The 17,940-nt window shown below is 34.9% G+C and overlaps 2 protein-coding genes and 1 long non-coding RNA gene across 7 annotated transcripts; 2 read left to right on the forward strand and 1 right to left on the reverse strand.

Moving 5' to 3' along the window:
- Nucleotides 1-988: 988 nt before the first annotated feature.
- On the forward strand, nucleotides 989-2,398 carry LOC116021988. The gene is made up of 2 exons (XR_004099122.1): nucleotides 989-1,581; nucleotides 1,667-2,398. It is a non-coding gene; the product is annotated as an uncharacterized LOC116021988 (long non-coding RNA).
- Nucleotides 2,399-7,407: 5,009 nt separating this feature from the next.
- On the forward strand, nucleotides 7,408-13,050 carry LOC116022370 (inactive protein kinase SELMODRAFT_444075-like). 3 transcript variants are annotated; one of them, XM_031263073.1, is made up of 11 exons: nucleotides 7,408-7,968; nucleotides 8,082-8,613; nucleotides 8,918-9,159; nucleotides 9,479-9,630; nucleotides 9,720-9,814; nucleotides 9,896-10,917; nucleotides 11,053-11,213; nucleotides 11,531-11,607; nucleotides 11,694-11,841; nucleotides 11,950-12,099; nucleotides 12,562-13,050. In XM_031263073.1, the coding sequence occupies exons 3-11, from the start codon at nucleotides 8,979-8,981 to the stop codon at nucleotides 12,784-12,786; spliced, it is 2,211 nt and encodes a 736-aa protein (XP_031118933.1). In that variant the 5' UTR covers nucleotides 7,408-7,968; nucleotides 8,082-8,613; nucleotides 8,918-8,978; the 3' UTR covers nucleotides 12,787-13,050. The 3 variants fall into 3 exon arrangements, with proteins under 3 accessions (XP_031118933.1, XP_031118932.1, XP_031118934.1); XM_031263072.1 differs by having other exon boundaries at nucleotides 8,090-8,613; XM_031263074.1 differs by having other exon boundaries at nucleotides 7,766-7,775; nucleotides 8,090-8,613.
- Nucleotides 13,051-15,647: 2,597 nt separating this feature from the next.
- LOC116021647 (thioredoxin-like 2-1, chloroplastic) lies at nucleotides 15,648-17,940 on the reverse strand. Of its 3 annotated transcripts, XM_031262106.1 has the most exons (5): nucleotides 17,569-17,938; nucleotides 16,777-16,956; nucleotides 16,578-16,622; nucleotides 16,458-16,511; nucleotides 15,648-16,052 (listed from the first exon to the last, which is right to left on the reverse strand). In XM_031262106.1, the coding sequence occupies exons 1-5, from the start codon at nucleotides 17,758-17,760 to the stop codon at nucleotides 15,984-15,986; spliced, it is 540 nt and encodes a 179-aa protein (XP_031117966.1). In that variant the 5' UTR covers nucleotides 17,761-17,938; the 3' UTR covers nucleotides 15,648-15,983. The 3 variants fall into 3 exon arrangements, with proteins under 3 accessions (XP_031117966.1, XP_031117965.1, XP_031117964.1); XM_031262105.1 differs by having other exon boundaries at nucleotides 16,458-16,622; nucleotides 16,777-16,926; nucleotides 17,569-17,940; XM_031262104.1 differs by having other exon boundaries at nucleotides 16,458-16,622; nucleotides 17,569-17,934.

The raw sequence follows: 17,940 nt of genomic DNA on the forward strand, positions 1-17,940 counted from the left end.
CAATATAGTTCGTGTTTGGGATGCCACTTTAGCCTATTAATTTATTTATGTTCTTTGAATTGCACTGAGAACTTTGTAGGGTCACACTTGTGTGAGACCGTCTCACGGATCCTTATTCGTGAGACGGGTCGGGTCGGGTCAAAGTACCATGCAAATGTCATACTTATATATCTAAATGTCATACTTATATGTTCAAATATAACACTAATCAAGAATACAATTTTTGTTACTTATAAGAGAAAACGTAATACATTTTTTATAATAAGTAATGTTGACAAGTGCCCCTTACTTATAAAGGGAAATATAATACTTTTGAGGAAAATGTAATACTTTTAAATCGAAATGTAAAAGTATTGTATTTTCCCTTAAAAGTATTACATTTACCCTTATAAGTAATAAAATTTTTATTCCTGATTAGTATTACATTTGAGCATATAAGTATGACATTTATGCATATAAGTGTTACATTTACATCTTGACTCGACCCGAACCGACCCGTGAAACAGTATCACACAAGTTTTTGCCAACTTTGTAATTTGTTTTGAATTGCATTGAGTTGTTAGCACTAATTTTGCTTTACGTGAGCACTTGCTTTGTATTTATATTAGTAGTGTAATTGTGAGTTTTAAATTATTCTTAATTATATATCTGTTATGAAACAAAAGAAATAGGTGGATGTCCAAGCTATGATTTGAACCTTGGACCTCTTGCTTAAAGATCAAAACTCAATCCACTTTGCTGCTGCTGCCTTTGATGATTGAAAAGAGAACATTTAATATCTAAATGTTTCCTGCAAGTCTTGAGCAACAGAATAATCAGCAAAACAACAAAATTAGGTGAAGCCAACAGGGATCGAATACGGGATTTCCGGACAAAGCTTATCCTTTTTTTTAGGCTTCAGCTTATCCATCTAGACTGGCACAATTATGTGCCTATTACTGTATTTTTAATATTTGTTAATAAATTTCCGGGCACTATAAATACCCCATATCTCTTTGTAAAATCAATCCCAGAATCATCAATGAATGCTTCTTCCTCCTTCTCCATTTCAGTGTTCTTCATCTTTAGTTTCAGATTCTCAATTTCTTATTAATATCACAATTATAATTAATATTTCATAACACGTTATCAGCACGATGCTCTACCCAAAACCCACAATAATCACTTCCATCGTTTTTCCGGCCAACACCATTTTTTCCGGCCAAAAACAAAAATGAAAAACAACAACAAATCCATGTCACACTCCGGCGAACCCCGTCGCAACCACCGACGCCACCACTACGGCGGTTGGTAGTAGCTTCGCGATCCATGAACCTCCGTTCCTCCGCTTCTTGACCAACGGCAAGATAACGGCGGACATGGCGGTAGCAGCCTCTATCTCCCGTCGTCCGTAAACAGCAGACGATGACGAGTTTCCTCTGGCGGCGGAGTTGGTTCCGGCGACGACGCTGTCCGACTTTTGTCTTCTTCATACGATGCCGGCGACGAGCGATAGAGGAATTGACGAACGACAAAGATGGCCGGCGTCAAGCTCGATCTCTTTCTCTCTCTCCCTCACGAGTCACGGACGAAGAAGATGATGTACTAACCGTGTTTCTTGGTTTCTTATTCATATTATATATATACATATAATATTATTATTATATAATGGGTTTGTTGATTGAAGTTGCAGAAAATGGCAGTAATGGAGGGGGTGATGATGCAAAGCTGATGTTAATGAGGATGAAACCGGCCACTGATTATCTGGTTCCCTCCCTCTCTTGAAATGGTTTGCTATTATTATTATTATTATTATAATAATAATAATAATAATAATAATAATAATAAAATGATTTATGGGGTAGCACGGCTACCCCATGTGACTTCTCTTAAAGTGGGGGACTTTGTCCCCCACGTTGCTATTATTTAAAAAAAAAAAAATTTAAATAAATAAATAGAAGTGGGGGACATGCTGCCGTCCCCCACACTATTTTAAATAAAAAAAAAAATTATTATTATTAACATTATTTTAAGATTTGTTTAGTTCACAGGTTCTCTATCAGATTGATCAGGTATTCACGAGAACTTAGGCTTTGATGGGTTTCCAGTCAAGCCAGGAATTAATGAACAGAACTAAGTATGAGTATATCGCAAGGAATAAATTATCGGAGATCATGACCATACTCCGATAGGTTTACCTTATCATATTTTAAAATATTATCCATGCCATTTATTTTCATATGATATTAGTTATGTGCAAATGATTATTATGTGCACTAGTAAAATATTATTATGGCATGATAAGAGTATATATGATCTATGTATTTACATCCAGTTGATTTAATTTTGAGAGCATTTGAAATATGAAATATTGTGACAAGCATTTTATATGGTAAATGCTATGAATATTATGTGACAATTAATTTTGTGTCACAAATTGCTCTCTTATGCTATGGCCATGCGAATCATCATGAAATAAAATTTGGCATAATAAATATTATGCTAAAGGCCATAAAGTTTATCCCATATGTTATAAATGAAAGGTATTTTGATATGTTTATCAAAATCATGGGATAAAATTGTATAATGATGCTTGTTTGGCATATGCTATCTCCAAAATTAAATATCATATGGAGAAAATTGGATGTGATCCATGATAAATCATGTGATGTCTAACCTTGAAGGGTATATGCTTCAAAGAAGCAAATGAATACATCATCACTCTTGATTGGATCAATAAAAATGAGAAAAACGTATGTGTTGTGGATTGTGCAATCACACATACAATGGTTAAAAGTGCAAAGTGTTTCTGCACATTAAAAATGAGGAATTTGTTACTACAATGTTTGGTAGTACGAGATGATTGAAAGCTCTGAATGAGCCAATATATTATTGCCTGGAGGAACAAATTTATTGAAAATTGTATTGCGTTGTTCCCTCCAAAATCTCATAGAAATTTATTGAATTTGAATGTTTGTAATGACGAATGTCATGTTGAGACTATAAAATAAAGGAATTGATAATTCCTCTGAATTACAAAGGCAATATCAGGGAAGAAATTTGTATTTTAAAATTCCCCTGCTTTTCCTCATGATTATATTGCATTAGAAAGAGTGTCATTGTAGCCAATCTTATTGTAAACTAAAAGTTTACTGATTTGAATAATTTTAAGATTTTGGCAAGGCTAATTATATCATCCTGAATATGTGATGATAATTATGAAAATGATTTCTCATAAATTGAGAAAATGGATTAGCCTGACATCCTATTATAAAAGTGAAGTGACTTTCACTTTAATTGCTTTAATTTTGATTAATTCTATTTTGGCACTTTATGAAATCATATATGCCTTACTTCTTATTTCATTTTGGTTTGCTAAATTATTGCTTTTATATTATGTTTTTGTTTTATCTATCATATCATATATACATTATATGTTTTCATATACGTTTGAGTATATCGTTTGTTGCGATTTAAAGACCCAAATTATTATAAATTATGACATGAGCAACTGGTCACTTTGGGCTAAATATTGAAATGTCAAATTTGAACTAATATTATTGGACATTGTATATATGTCAAACAGTAGTCTCCCATATGAAGCATGCTTGAATAGAAATTATATATTGGGGAGATCAAAAATTGATATACTACTGTTTTAATCAAAATCTGACATACTGCATAAAATGAATACCCTCTATTTACATCTAGTACGTGGTGAAATTTGGACATTTCCCAAATCTGTGTTTTATTAATATGCAGTCTATTTTATTATCACATCATTGCGTATCTCTACGGGCTATTAAATAAAACTAGGTATACATGTTGATTATAAATATCCATACATACCTAGAGCCCATGATATAAGATCATTTGATACGCTGACTGCATGAAGATCATTTTCACGGCATTAGGGGGAGATATGGTGCCCAAATTATTTTAAAAATTTTGAATGCCGAAAAAAAAAAAAAANATTATCTCGACTTGAAAGATCGAGTATTTCCTTGGAAAGGAATTTATACACTAGTTAGCCCATAAATGATTCTGGTTGGCTACTTAGACAAACCACTATATAATGGGCTACTTGGGTATTGGCTATTATTATTATATCCCACGATGCCAAGTCCCAAAAATTGGTTGTACTATAATTTACACCATTGTTCTATAAATGGACAATAAGAATAATGTTATGGGTATATTATGAAAATTGACTAGACATGATAATGTCAGTATTATACCCACGTGAGCTCTAAAAAGAGTCACGCAATTATTATGAAATATATTTTCTCCATTGATAGTTGAACCTGATTGTTCACAAAATCCCTCTATATTTTGAAGTTTAAAATAAGGGATTTGAAGAATGTTATCTTCAGGGGGAGCATAATGAATCACGAATATTATGCTCTGAAGTTTATGTTGGGGATATGGTTGTACTCTTTTTCCCTTAGCTAAGTTTTTTCCACTAGGTTTTCTTAGCGTAAGGTTTTTAATGAGGCAACCAGTGTAATACATAATTAAACATACCATGTACTCTTTTTCTCTCGGCTAGGTTTTTCCCACAGGGTTTTTCTAGCGAGGTTTTTAATGAGGCATGAGTATGATAAGATGATGGCCAATGGAGAACATTATTAATTAGTATGGCATCATCTAAAAAGTCTTCAGAAACAAGGAGGAGCACACGAACTTGATCTTACTCTTTTTCCCTTATTCAAAGTTTTTATTCCCACCGGGTTTTTCTTTGGTAAGGTTTTTAACGAGGCAATATAGTGTTCATCCTTTGGACATCCAAGGGGGAGTGTTATGAAACAAAAGAAATAGGTGGATGTCCAAGCTATGATTTGAACCTTGGACCTCTTGCTTAAAGATCAAAACTCAATCCACTTTGCTGCTGCTGCCTTTGATGATTGAAAAGAGAACATTTAATATCTAAATGTTTCCTGCAAGTCTTGAGCAACAGAATAATCAGCAAAACAACAAAATTAGGTGAAGCCAACAGGGATCAAATACGGGATTTTCGGACAAAGCTTATCCTTTTTTTAGGCTTCAGCTTATCCATCTAGACTGGCACAATTATGTGCCTATTACTGTATTTTTAATATTTGTTAATAAATTTCCGGGCACTATAAATACCCCATATCTCTTTGTAAAATCAATCCCAGAATCATCAATGAATGCTTCTTCCTCCTTCTCCATTTCAGTGTTCTTCATCTTTAGTTTCAGATTCTCAATTTCTTATTAATATCACAATTATAATTAATATTTCATAACAATATCATGTTTAATTTCTTTTTGGTTTATTAATTTATTATTCCAAGCAAACAGAACTCTATAAGCGCACCTTCCATGTGACAAATGATATACACTATTTTATACTCCGTACACACTTTTACAAACAATTTCTTTCTGTGTATTTTTCCTAGGTCGAAAAAGTATGCGTACTTTAATATAATGAGTCGTTTAAGTAAATAAATGAATAACAATTAACAAGTTTTAAATGATCAAACAAACTATTTTTCTATCGTGGTAAGATGATTACTAATAAATATTCAATTTTAATGTAATGACTTTTTTTAGACAATATATTCAAAATAAGATTATAATGTATTAAAAAATAACGTGCAGTAAATTAATAATAAATCTTTAATGTACTAACAAATAGATATTTATGTAGTGATTCATAATATAATGATTACTAGCGGCAATAATACTAATATTGTTGCTATTTTTTAATTTTAATAAACATAAAATAAAGGTATTATAAAAAAAAATCAATATTTAGTAATCTCTAAGAATGATGAAAAAAATTTAACTCCTCCCCATGATATTTTTTTTCATAGAAAAAGTTTTATATAAGAAAACTTGCATGAGACCGTCTCACCATGAGACGGGTCGGGTCAATATGCAAATGTAACACTTATATGCACAAATGTCATACTTATATGCTCAAATGCAATACTAATCATGAATAAAATTTTTGTTATTTATAAGGGTAAATATAATACTTTTAAGGGAAAATACAATACTTTTACATTTCGATTTAAAAGTATTGCATTTTTCCTCAAAAGTATTATATTTGCCCTTATAAGTAAGGGGCACTTGTCAACATTACTTATTATGAAAAATGTATTACTTTTTCTCTTATAAGTAACAAAAATTGTATTCTTGATTAGTGTTATATTTGAGCATATAAGTATGATATTTGCATGGTGCTTTGACCCGACCCGACCCGTCTCACGAATAAGAATCCGTGAGACGGTCTCACACAAGTGTGAAAAATTAGTAGGACAATTTTACCCTCTAGAACTTTCTTAATTATTAATTTTTTTATAAGAATAATAATAATTTTTTATAAGGTAGTATTTGTTATATTTTTTTGTTTGAGTACTACTGACTCTGTTATAATGTAGTATCTGTTCATGTAGTATTTGTTATATATTTTATCAAATTATTATTATTATTATTATTATTGTGTATGAATATATTGATCTTTATAATACTTATTCAGTATAATTTCAAACACAACTAAATAATGAAATCAATATTTCTAGTAAGTTATTTTTCACCCTCAAACAATATAATTAATATAATTTCATTTTCATTAGACTTCAATTATTTTTTTTTCTCAAATATTTTTTAGCGAATTAAGTCTGATGGGAGTAACAATTAGGCGTTGGATTTCTTATTTATTTTCCATAAAATTTAGTGTAAAAAGTTGAATAAAGGTGTTGCCCTTTTTTTACTGCCAGCGTAGACAACACCCGAAATATGCAGAGGATGGAGGGCAATTCCGCGAATGGAACATAAAGAAAACATTTTCATTATGTGAGTTTGAATTTTCATTGTCTTTTCTTCTTTCTACAAACATGCACAGTAAAAAAACACAACTCTACTCTGATTTCACAACGGAAGGATACACTGTGAGAGTGAATTCTATTAAAAATATCAGTGTAAAAGATAGGGTGAAAAATGGGATGGAGGCATGGATTGGGTGTAAGTTTTTACTAGAGTTTAATGAGTGTTGATTATGAGACTTGTCATTTATTTTGTAACGATTATACGATAGAGTTCTGTGAACTTATAATTAATCTGACCAAGCCAGATTACATAAGTATAATAATGAAAAACATAACTCTATTTTGAGTTCATACGGGGGAGACAATGCGAGAGTTAATATCACTGACTCTATTACATTGTAGTATATATTTATTTAGATTTTCTCAATCTATTGAAACACAGAGTCAATACAGCCTCCACTAAGATTCAATCTCATGACATTTCATATAGGAGAGTCACTACATGCTTGAGCACAAGATGCTTGGCTGCAATGATTATAAGATATAAGATAGAGTTATACTCCATATGAACTTATAATTAATCGGACGAAACCAGATTAAAATAAGTATAAAAAGGAAAAAGAAAAAAGAAAAACACAAATCTCTAGTCTACTGAAAAGAAGATCAGCACTGAGCAGAGAGAGGTGAAGAAGCAGTAATTGCAGCAGTAATAGAAATTGGAAAGCAACAAGCAATCGTCCCGTCGCAGTCCACACCTCTCTCCTCCTGCACAGCACACACAGATAGATGAGTGGTTTCGTGTGTTTTGTGTGCAACCCATCCCCCCTTTCGTTGCTCTCTCACTTTCACAGTTTCACCCCACACTTCTTTCCATAATCATATATGGAAAACATTCATTCATCGCCAACCCACACCCCCATTTCTTGTTGTCATCGTCCCACGCGCTTCACACATTGAGTTGTTGTTTTGTAGCTGAACAGATGATAGTTGCGTGATAGAGATGTGTGGCGTTTCCCAAACAAGTTATGAGCTTTATTAGAGTTTATTAGACCCCTTTTTTCAGATCATCTTCACTGTGCGTTTTCAGCTTAAATTTTCCCGTGTTTCTGAATCTGTGCTTTAGGGGTGCTAATTTTTTTGCTGTTTTCATAACAAAGAGAAGATACGGAGTAATGCTCTCTGTGATGATAGAGATGTATGTGCATAGCCTTTTTTTCAGATGGTTTCCATTTCTGTGTGTTTCTGCTTCTTTTGTGGTTTCCAATGTGTTAACGTGGTTGGGCTGATCTGGTTTTGGAATTTTCCAAGTTTTGCAGGTCTGGGTGCGAGAAAATAAAGAAAAGAAAATATTTTGATATTTGAAGAAGCTAGAAAGTGTAATTCATTTCCAAGATTTGTCGGCTTCTTTAGTGTTTCTGGGGCATTAGGTACTGCCTTATTGGAACTTTTATATTCTGGAAGGTGAAGGGGAGATTCCCTGTTTGAAAAGAAAGCCAAAAAAGGGAATAGTGTTTATAATCTCTTGATCTGTGAAACAAACACCTCATCTGGGCTTCTTTGCAACTTTGTTTTGACTGATTGGATTTGAGAGCAGAGGCCAGAAAGAAAGGGGAAGGGTGGTTTGCCATTCTGTGTTGTTTTCAGAAGTCATGTGCCCAACGGTTGAGTAATTATTTATTATAATTGGTACTTTGAAGGCTTCAGCTTCTGTCAAATCCTCTGGATTCATTTGGAAACCTCTGAAACAAAAGTAGCCCCCCTCTGCAGATCCATTCAACAGGGCTTTGTTTCTTCCTACATTTGGAATGTTCTGCACTGTTGTGTTTTCTTGATTCCTTTGGTAATTACATCTCTCATACTTTATACTACACTATTAGCTCAAAAACTACCTTCAAATTACTCCCAAACCTCCAAAAAACAAAAACAGATTTTTCTTGTGTTTCTTTGGGGGTTGACTTGGCTTCCATTTTTGGGCATATGCTTGAGAATCACCCATTTAGAATTGTGTATGCTACATCATAAATCCTACTGTGTTATCTTGTTATTGTTCCTTATATGCAGTCAAAAGCTTCTTTGGGTTCTTATGTCTGTAGCTTGATGTCTTTTTTGGTATAATGGAGTAATGTATTTGATGTTTTTTCCAGTTGGTTGGGTTGAAGATTTCAAGGCAGTGCACGGGTAATATTCGTTATTCGTTTCGCTCTAATGAGTCGAGAAGTGAAGAAAGGGAAACCGGATAAAGTTTGTGATGTTGCTGAGAAGGTAATGGTTGCTGTGAAGGCCTCAAAGGAGATACCCAAGACTGCTCTTGTTTGGGCTTTGACTCATGTTGTTCAACCTGGGGATTGCATTACCCTTCTTGTGGTTGTCCCATCTAACACTTCTGGTAATTAATTGTCTCTCTTACTTTTGACCTTTGCATGCAAACCCTGTGACTTTTCCATTTTTTGATTCTTGATCTGTTGTAGTAAAGGCTAAGGTTTTTTATGATCATGCTTTTCAAAAAACACCATACCTGAAAGATAATATAGCTTGAAACTCAGTCAAAGGCAACATTCTTGGTTAGTTTGGGCACTTATCCTCCTGATAGTGTTAATGAAAAGTTGGACAGAACATCCTTATTGGCATAGCACTGTTCTTGTTGTTTAAATTCAATTTTCTTTCAATAAATTTTTTTTTTTATTTCAATCTTTAAAATATTCTAGGTAGAAAATGGGGGTTCCCAAGGTTTGCAGGAGATTGTGCTAGTGGCCACAAGAAGTCACACTCAGGAACTAGTTCTGAAGAGAAATCTGACATAACAGATTCATGCTCCCAGATGATCCTTCAACTCCATGATGTTTATGACCCAAACAAGGTTGGTCTAAATTTCACATCTATGCTATTGTTCTCCTTAGAACAGCTTGCATAGCACTTTCTGCTAATGAATTGGTGTTTTTCGGCCAGATAAATGTGAAGATTAAAATTGTTTCCAGTTCACCATGTGGGGTTGTAGCAGCAGAGGCAAAGAGAATTCATGCAAATTGGGTTGTCCTGGACAAGTAATCCATTTAATTTAAGTGTTAATGCTTTACACAATTTTTCGTTTTTGCATATTTTAAAATAAATGTCCATTGTTTCAGACAGCTGAAACACGAGGAAAAACGATGCATGGAAGAACTGCACTGCAATATTGTTGTTATGAAGCGGTCTCATCCAAAAGTTCTTCGCCTTAATTTAGTTGGATCTCCTAAGAAGGGGACTGAGGCTACCACATCCTTATCTCCTAAGCAATCTGAAGTGTATGAAAAACGTGAAGCAGACAAGAATGGTCCGTTAAATTCTACTCGAGGTCCTCTTGTTACTCCGACAAGTAGTCCAGAGATTTTTACTGCCACTGAGGGCGGTACATCGTCGGTTTCAAGCTCAGATCCCGGGACTTCTCCATTTTTCAATGTTGAAGTAAGCAGGGATTTGAATAAAGAGGTGCTGTTAGCTCAAAAGGAGGACCAAGATGGTAGTGAATCAAGCTCGGGGAGTGATGACGAGAAGTTGTCTACTTCGTCGAGTTTAAGGTTCCATCCAAGGATGTCAGACATTGTCAATCAGCAGTGTCTGCCCTCCCAAAATCAGCAGGAAGGCTCGGGGAGGTGTAGTAGACTGGCACAAATTTCTACATCCAAGGTGTTGCTCGAAAAGTTCTCTGATGAAGGCTGCTTTGGGTCACCAAGTTTACGTTCCGATATGGATTTTAGTGGAAATGTACGAGAAGCAGTTTCGTTATCCAAAAGTGCCCCTCTTGGTCCTCCTCCATTGTGTTCTATATGTCAACATAAAGCGCCCGTGTTTGGAAAACCTCCTAGGTGGTTCAGCTATGCTGAGCTGGAACTCGCAACGTGTGGATTTTCTCAAGCTAACTTCTTGGCCGAGGGCGGTTATGGATCTGTTCATAGAGGAGTGCTCCCAGATGGCCAGGTAGTCGCTGTGAAGCAACATAAATTGGCAAGTTCTCAAGGGGATCAGGAGTTTTGCTCGGAAGTTGAAGTTCTTAGTTGTGCTCAGCACCGCAATGTTGTTATGTTGATTGGATTCTGTATTGAGGACAGTAGAAGATTGTTAGTCTATGAATACATATGCAATGGATCATTAGATTCCCATCTTTATGGTACATCCACTATTTGATTGTTGGGCAGTGCAAATTTATTTAGGTTTACGGTTCTATTCCACTTTTTTTCTTTATCTTAAATGAGCAGGAAATTCTAACTTGAACTAAAACATAGTCTTTTCGGGTTGTTTTCAGGGCGTAATCGGGAACCCTTAGAATGGTCTGCACGCCAAAAAATTGCCGTTGGAGCTGCAAGAGGTTTGCGGTATCTTCACGAGGAATGTAGAGTGGGCTGCATTGTGCACCGAGATATGCGACCCAACAACATTCTCATCACCCATGACTTTGAACCCCTGGTACACTAAGTCTCTTAGTTTGCTAATTTTGGTGACAGTCCCTGTTTGCCTTCAACTAAGCAAAGAGATTGTGGTGTTTAACAATAATTTGATTGGCCATCACATTATTCTTCTTGTGATTATTATCGGGTTGAGGGAACCAATGACCAGTTTATTTCTTGGTTCGAATGCATATGCCATATATAATTCGCTTTTAATTGTCAAAATACAAGAAAGCCAAATTGCAAATAATCCTTTTGGCTGGTCTGTGCAATGCTACGATTTGTTGATTCAGATGTTCCATACTTGCATTAATAATTGTTCTAATCTGTGCAAAGGTCGGAGACTTTGGCTTAGCCAGGTGGCAACCTGATGGAGACACGGGAGTAGAAACACGTGTAATTGGAACATTTGGGTATGTGCTTCAAAATGTTTGTCAATGCCAATGAGAACTATTTATGTATAAATGTATACATAACACTACTATAATGCATTGTTTAGGTACTTGGCTCCTGAGTATACTCAAAGTGGCCAGATTACAGAAAAAGCGGATGTTTACTCGTTTGGGGTGGTACTTCTAGAGCTCGTAACTGGTCGGAAAGCGGTGGATCTAAACAGGCCCAAGGGCCAGCAGTGTCTCGTTGAATGGGTCTGTTTCTGACTTTCTGTGGCACACCTTGCCAAATATGGGAATGGGATTACTTTACCTTTTCAGCACTCTTACTTACACTTACCCTCGTTTTTGACTTGTTTACAGGCACGCCCTTTGTTGGAAGAATATGCGATTGAAGAATTAATAGATCCACGGATACAGAAGTGCTACTCCGAAGATGAAGTTTATTGCATGTTGCATGCTGCATCCTTGTGCATAAGGCGGGATCCTCAGGCAAGGCCTCGAACCTCTCAGGTAAGCAACTTATTTCTTATCATAGTTATGTTGGAACTATATATGCACTTGCTATAACAAGAGAATTTATACTAGTCCTAATAGTAGACAATCCCGTAAGTTGCTTGCGAGGGTAGCTCGGTTAGTTCTTAAGTGGCAAATTATGTGTAAGGATGCAGGATTGAGCCTTAGCGGGAGTAACACCCAATGTGGTGGTGGGCTCATTGTTGGCACCAAACACTGATCCTCCCACTTAATGAGCTGCTAATTCACCGCCCTTCACAAATCCTGTCGGGCCAGGGTGAGGGATTTTTCTTTTGTGGGCAAGACTTTAGAGTAATGTGCATTATAGGCAATTAACCTCACAATGATTCGATAGTTTCTTACAAGTTGCAAATCTCTGCTAACTATACTATAGAGAAGCTGATTGTTTTGAAACCGATTCTCGTGACTGATTCATATATTGTATGATGAATAATGAAGGTACTTAGGATTCTGGAAGGGGACCTGATAATGGATTCAGGTTACATGTCAACAACGCCAGGGTATGATGTGGGTAGCCGGAGCGGGAGGATGATGTGGTCAGATTCCTCGCCCAAATATCAGAGATATAGCGGCCCAATGCTCGACGAGGTGCTCGATGGATTTAATCCTAAACTCTCATTTGACAAATGGCGGAACCCTAACCCTAACCGGGACATCAGATGATTTTGTGGATGGTAGGTAGTAGATGATGATCTTATTGCAGTTTATGAAGCAGCAAGTTTTGTTTCTGTATACAAGTAATGGTAGTAGTAGTAGTAATGTTTTGTATAATTCCGCACAAAATACACCTTTCATTTCTTCAAGTGGAAAATTATATATAGTTTTTTGGTCGGATCAAGAAAACTGGTACTAGTTTTCAACATCTTCACAGGTGTTGGTTTTACTTTTCCTGATTTTAATGAAACATCTTGCAAAGAGAGTTTACAAGGAAATGAGGGAAATAGTTGCCATATTCCGAGAAGAGGCATTTTTATTGTTAATAAAGATATGCTAAATATGGAATATAAATCATTGATCCAGTACATCTACGGTTGAAAATAAATAAAATTTTGTAATATTTATGAAAAAGATCTCATTCATTTTAAAAATTTGTAATATTTATGAAAATGACACTGCTTATTTTTTATTTGCTTTCACATCATTTAAGGTATTTTGTTTGTGTGCTAAAGGTGCGTAATTTGTGTACAGGTGTGCTATTTTCATGTTTAAGGTTAAGTTGATTAGTTCTTTTTAGATGTACATTTTTAAAAAACAAAAAATTTTCATTAATTTGAGTCTTAGATCTAGATTTGATGAATCACACGTCCGCAAAATATATATAAAAGACTAATTTTGAGACTATATTATAAGTTAGAGCATAGTAATATGTCTAATATGTTATTTAAACACCGATTGCCTGGTTGAATCCTGAAATTTGTAAAGTTATATAATTTAATTGTATAATTTTCAATACTCTCTCAATTTTGAAATATGTTTTTCTTTTTATTAACATGAATTTTTAGGGCCAAGACCTTCGGGGTCTAGTGACACTAAATAGAATTCTCACATAGAAAGTATTAACTCTTTGTACTTCAGTAAGTGGAAATAAAGAAAATAAGACTATATATATTTGTTTCTAACATACTTTGCACGTCATGTGATGACATTGATAACTTTTAATTTCCTTTGAAGTTTGCACGTTGCCATGTGATGATTGTTCATTTGCTTTGAAATTCAATTACAAAGGGTGTGTTTGGAAAGCAGGAAAATGTTTTCTGAAAAATGAAATGAGTCATTTTTCAGAAAACATTTTCCTTTCTTGTGTTTGGCTGCAGAGTAGAAATTTATCTTTGTGTGTTTGGTTCATTTTCCAGAAAATGAGCAGGAAAATGATTCATTATCCATCTATGCAATCTAAAAACGTAAAACAATCACAATTATAATAAATCATTTATTTCTAACAAAAAAAATTCACAACAAAACATTGAAACAACATCTAAAAATATTCAACAAAAAAAAATAAAAATGCCTCCACTGGTTTCACGGAAATCGCCACTGATTTCCGTGAAACCAGTCGCGGGCTTCGTGAAATTCTCCGAGGACTTGGACAACTTGTTGGGTTTAGGGAGGGTGGAGAAGTCGTAGAGGTGCTTGGAGAACTTACCATAGGTCTTTCCGGAGAACTCGTAAGCAGATTGGAGTTCTGATAGCAGGCCGGCGGATGCATCGGCGGCGGAGCCCATGTCGCTTGCTCCGAGGCGGCGGCGAGAGAGAGTAAGGCGGGATGGGACTCGCCGAAAAGTGAAAAATTTTGAGTGAGCGGGAAAAGGAAGCCCAGTCTGGCCGGACTAGTTGGGCGGAAGAGAAGAAAACAATTCCGGAAAATGACTTCCCTTTCCATTGACCAACAAGTTATTTTCCTTTAACCCCATTTTCCTCCTCCTTCCCAAACACCAAAAATCCGGAAAATAATTTTTGGAAATCATTTTCCGAGTTTCCAAACACAACCTAAATTTAATATTCATTGGCATTTGCTTTTCTAAGAAGACCCCATGCTTCTTCCCTTCCATCACCTGTTCTTTCTTCTTCATATTTACAAATCAATTATTCCTTTTTTGTTTATTTTCTTCAATATTTTTTACTCATTTTTAAATTTAATTTTTAGTATTTAATATAGTATAAAACTTTGTATTCTAAGGCTGTGTTTGGCAGAGCTTATTTAGGAGCTTATAGCTTATTTTAAGATACTAATAAGCTATAAGCTTTGTTTGGTAATGCTCTCAAAATAAGCTAGTAGCTTAAAATAAGAGCTTATTTTGAAACGCTACTTCAGGTAGCTTTTCAAAAATAAGCTAGTAGCTTCTTAACTTTTTTCCATCTTTATCCTTATTATTTTAAATAAATGACATCATTTACCCATCCCAATCAAAACTCTTTTGGCATTTTTTCTTCAATATGTTTCGTTGTAATTTTAATTTGATATTTGTGTTTGAACAATAATTTTTGTATGAACTAATTTTATGAATTATAAACATTTTGTTTTACTTTATATATTTTTAAATATATGTTCTTACTTTATATTTAAATAAATTATATTGATTTCATTATTTTATATTTTAATATGTAAACAAACCTATTTAAATTTGAAATTATTTAACTTTCATGTAAATGTACTTTTTAGTCTTTTTACATTTATCAACTTATCAAAAAGTTAATTTTACCAAACACTTTTAAACATAACAACTCTTCATATTTCAGCTTCGAGCTTATAGCTTTTCAGCTTTCAGCTACTTTTCAGCTTCCAGCTACCATTTCAGCTAGGTTTGACAAACATAGCCTAATACACATGCTTTTACTCATTTTAGTATAATTTTTTTATATATAAAACTTTGTATACTAATACTAAACTTAATATTACGATAAATCAAATTAAAAATAATTTCAGTCAAACCTCGTTGCAATTCAACAAATACATTACTTGTACTCGATCCATGAAATACAATTTTATTTACATACATAGTTCTTCTCTTACTAGGCGAAAGAAGTTTGATCCATGTAACAATTTTCGTACACAAAGCATAAACGCCAAGAAACAATGTAGATAATTTCATTAAAGAGTAGAGCTTTATTTATCTTACAAGAAAATGAAAATCATTAGCCACAATTCACGAATGATCGAAATTTACACACAGCGCCAACTTCACACTTGTCCCTATATAAATGGATTGCAGCAATGATGTGAGAACACTCTTTACAAAGAATCAACACAACCAAACCTCATCGTCTCTGTAGCTCGAAACCCAGTATTGTGCAAGGTAATTCGGGGATGATTCAATGTTGAAGTAGATCCAGATGGCCTGTCATATGGAGACGCAGACACTTCACTGAACTTGGGACTTCACCGAACTCCCGGGATTGTGGGTTGCAATTGCATCCCTTAATTTCTGGAGCTGCAGTGTATTTTGGAAACAGGTTAATCATGGGAAGCGCCCGCTTTATGTACTATGCCACAGTCGGGGCAGTGCCCTTCGCTGTATTTGTTTAGTAATGTGCATTTTCGTTAGAGTCGTCAAAACATGCTTAACCCGTCCTGACCCGCTAAAAGGGCAGGGCAAGCTTTGAATTTTATGGCCCATCCCGCCAAATAGCGGCCTGCTTTGACAGCTCTAATTCTCGTGACCAGCCTATCAATTCAAGCTTAATAGTACAGTGGAAGCATATATGATATATCACCATTTTAATTCACACAATGTCACAGGTCTATATATATCTGATATGGTCACAACGGGTGTACTGATTGGTAAGGATTCTTAGAAGGAAGAAATAAAGAATACGGGATCATCAAAAGGTTGTACCTTGGCAAGAGAGCAAGAAAAAGAATCCAACAGGCCATCTGCTCCTCTATAGAACTGGAAAAATGGAAGTACTTTAACATTTAAGCTTTTGCATAAGGACTTGTTCTCATCAAAATTCACCTTTAAGAAAAGAATTTCTGGGTGTTCTTCAGCAATCTTGCAGAGCTGATCAACAGGAAATACGAAACAAGCATTTATTTAGCAGAGCTCAGCAGCATAATACTTTCAAAAATTTATACCTTTACGTTTATTAGATAAAAGGTTAGAGAACGTGTAATCGTAAACTCTAGTAGAGCCACAGACCAAAGAAAGCACTCACCTTGGGGAATAAGGCTCGACAAGAAGCACACCACGTACCATAGAAGTCGACAATGACTAATCTATCACCGGCATTACTTAAAGCATCTAAAAAGCCTTCCGTAGAATTGATGTCAACCATATTTGGGGCACTCTTCTCCCACCATTTTGGCTGCTCAGTTTCAGCCGCAGTTGCACGTACCTAACACCCAAAGTAAGCAACAATATTTCTCCACCTTTACAAATAGACATAATACTTTTACACACAAGTGTACTCAGATTCAACCCAGATGCACGAAGCCTTCAATTCTTAATTTTTATTTGAACTATTTTTTTCCCAGTAGAAGCATATCCCATTATCCCTATAGCTATAGAAACAAAATGAAGAACTTTCCAAACAAAGTTCCCTTACTCCTTTCTTCTTTTTTCTCATTTTTTCAATAATGTGGCATGCACTAAACATTTTAGCAAGGATTAAGGTTAACACTCAACTTAAAACCACCACTATTATCATCACACCATACTCAGTCAACCCTAATTTACAAAAAAATACATTGAACAACCCAACTCACACATGATAAACTTCACTTATAAACACATTTTCCCCATCATCCCAGTTAAGAAAATCCTTTTCTTTAAGAATTTACAATACCAGCAAAGTAGCAAATTGACAGACACAATAAGAAAACAACCAATTCGGGTTCAAAAAATATCCAAATTACCATAGTTACTTCAAAAAAGGGGGAAAATAAAGAAGTATTATACCAGTATTGAAACTAAAAAAGTTGAAAATTAAAGAAAAAGCAAGTCATACCTTGAATAGAACCAAGTCTCTTGTATGGGCGTGATGAGAAGGTTTGGGAACAGGAATAGACGGAAGGGTTTTAGGCCATGGGCGCAATTCGGAAGCGTTGGAAGAGAAACGATGGGAGTGTTGTCGAGTGGAGTGATGAGAAAATCGAAAAAAGTGAGAAACTTTACGTGAAATTACAGAGCTCCCCTGCATACTACTACTAGGGCTCTTCTTCACATCACATATACAGAATTCACAGAAGATATATAAACAACGAATCTGGGTTCCCTTGAATCCAGAAGAGAAGAGAAGAGAATATGGTGTAAATGTGTGCTACAGGTATCTAGGTCAAGACTCAAGAGTTGAGACTCTCCAAATTTTTTTTTGGAATCG

This window comes from Ipomoea triloba, chromosome 6, assembly GCF_003576645.1.
Source record: "Ipomoea triloba cultivar NCNSP0323 chromosome 6, ASM357664v1".
Taxonomy (NCBI): Eukaryota; Viridiplantae; Streptophyta; class Magnoliopsida; order Solanales; family Convolvulaceae; genus Ipomoea; species Ipomoea triloba.

Coding starts and splice junctions, on each gene's coding strand:
- LOC116022370 (XM_031263073.1), top strand. CDS start 8,979: ATGAGTCGAGAAGTGAAGAAAGGGAAACCGGATAAAGTTTGTGATGTT. Junction 11,842..11,949: donor AGCAGTGTCTCGTTGAATGG/GTCTGTTTCTGA, acceptor ACTTGTTTACAG/GCACGCCCTTTGTTGGAAGA. Junction 12,100..12,561: donor CAAGGCCTCGAACCTCTCAG/GTAAGCAACTTA, acceptor TGAATAATGAAG/GTACTTAGGATTCTGGAAGG.
- LOC116021647 (XM_031262104.1), bottom strand. CDS start 17,760: ATGCAGGGGAGCTCTGTAATTTCACGTAAAGTTTCTCACTTTTTTCGA. Junction 16,623..16,776: donor GTCGAGCCTTATTCCCCAAG/GTGAGTGCTTTC, acceptor CCTGTTGATCAG/CTCTGCAAGATTGCTGAAGA. Junction 16,053..16,457: donor TTTCTTGCTCTCTTGCCAAG/GTACAACCTTTT, acceptor AATACACTGCAG/CTCCAGAAATTAAGGGATGC.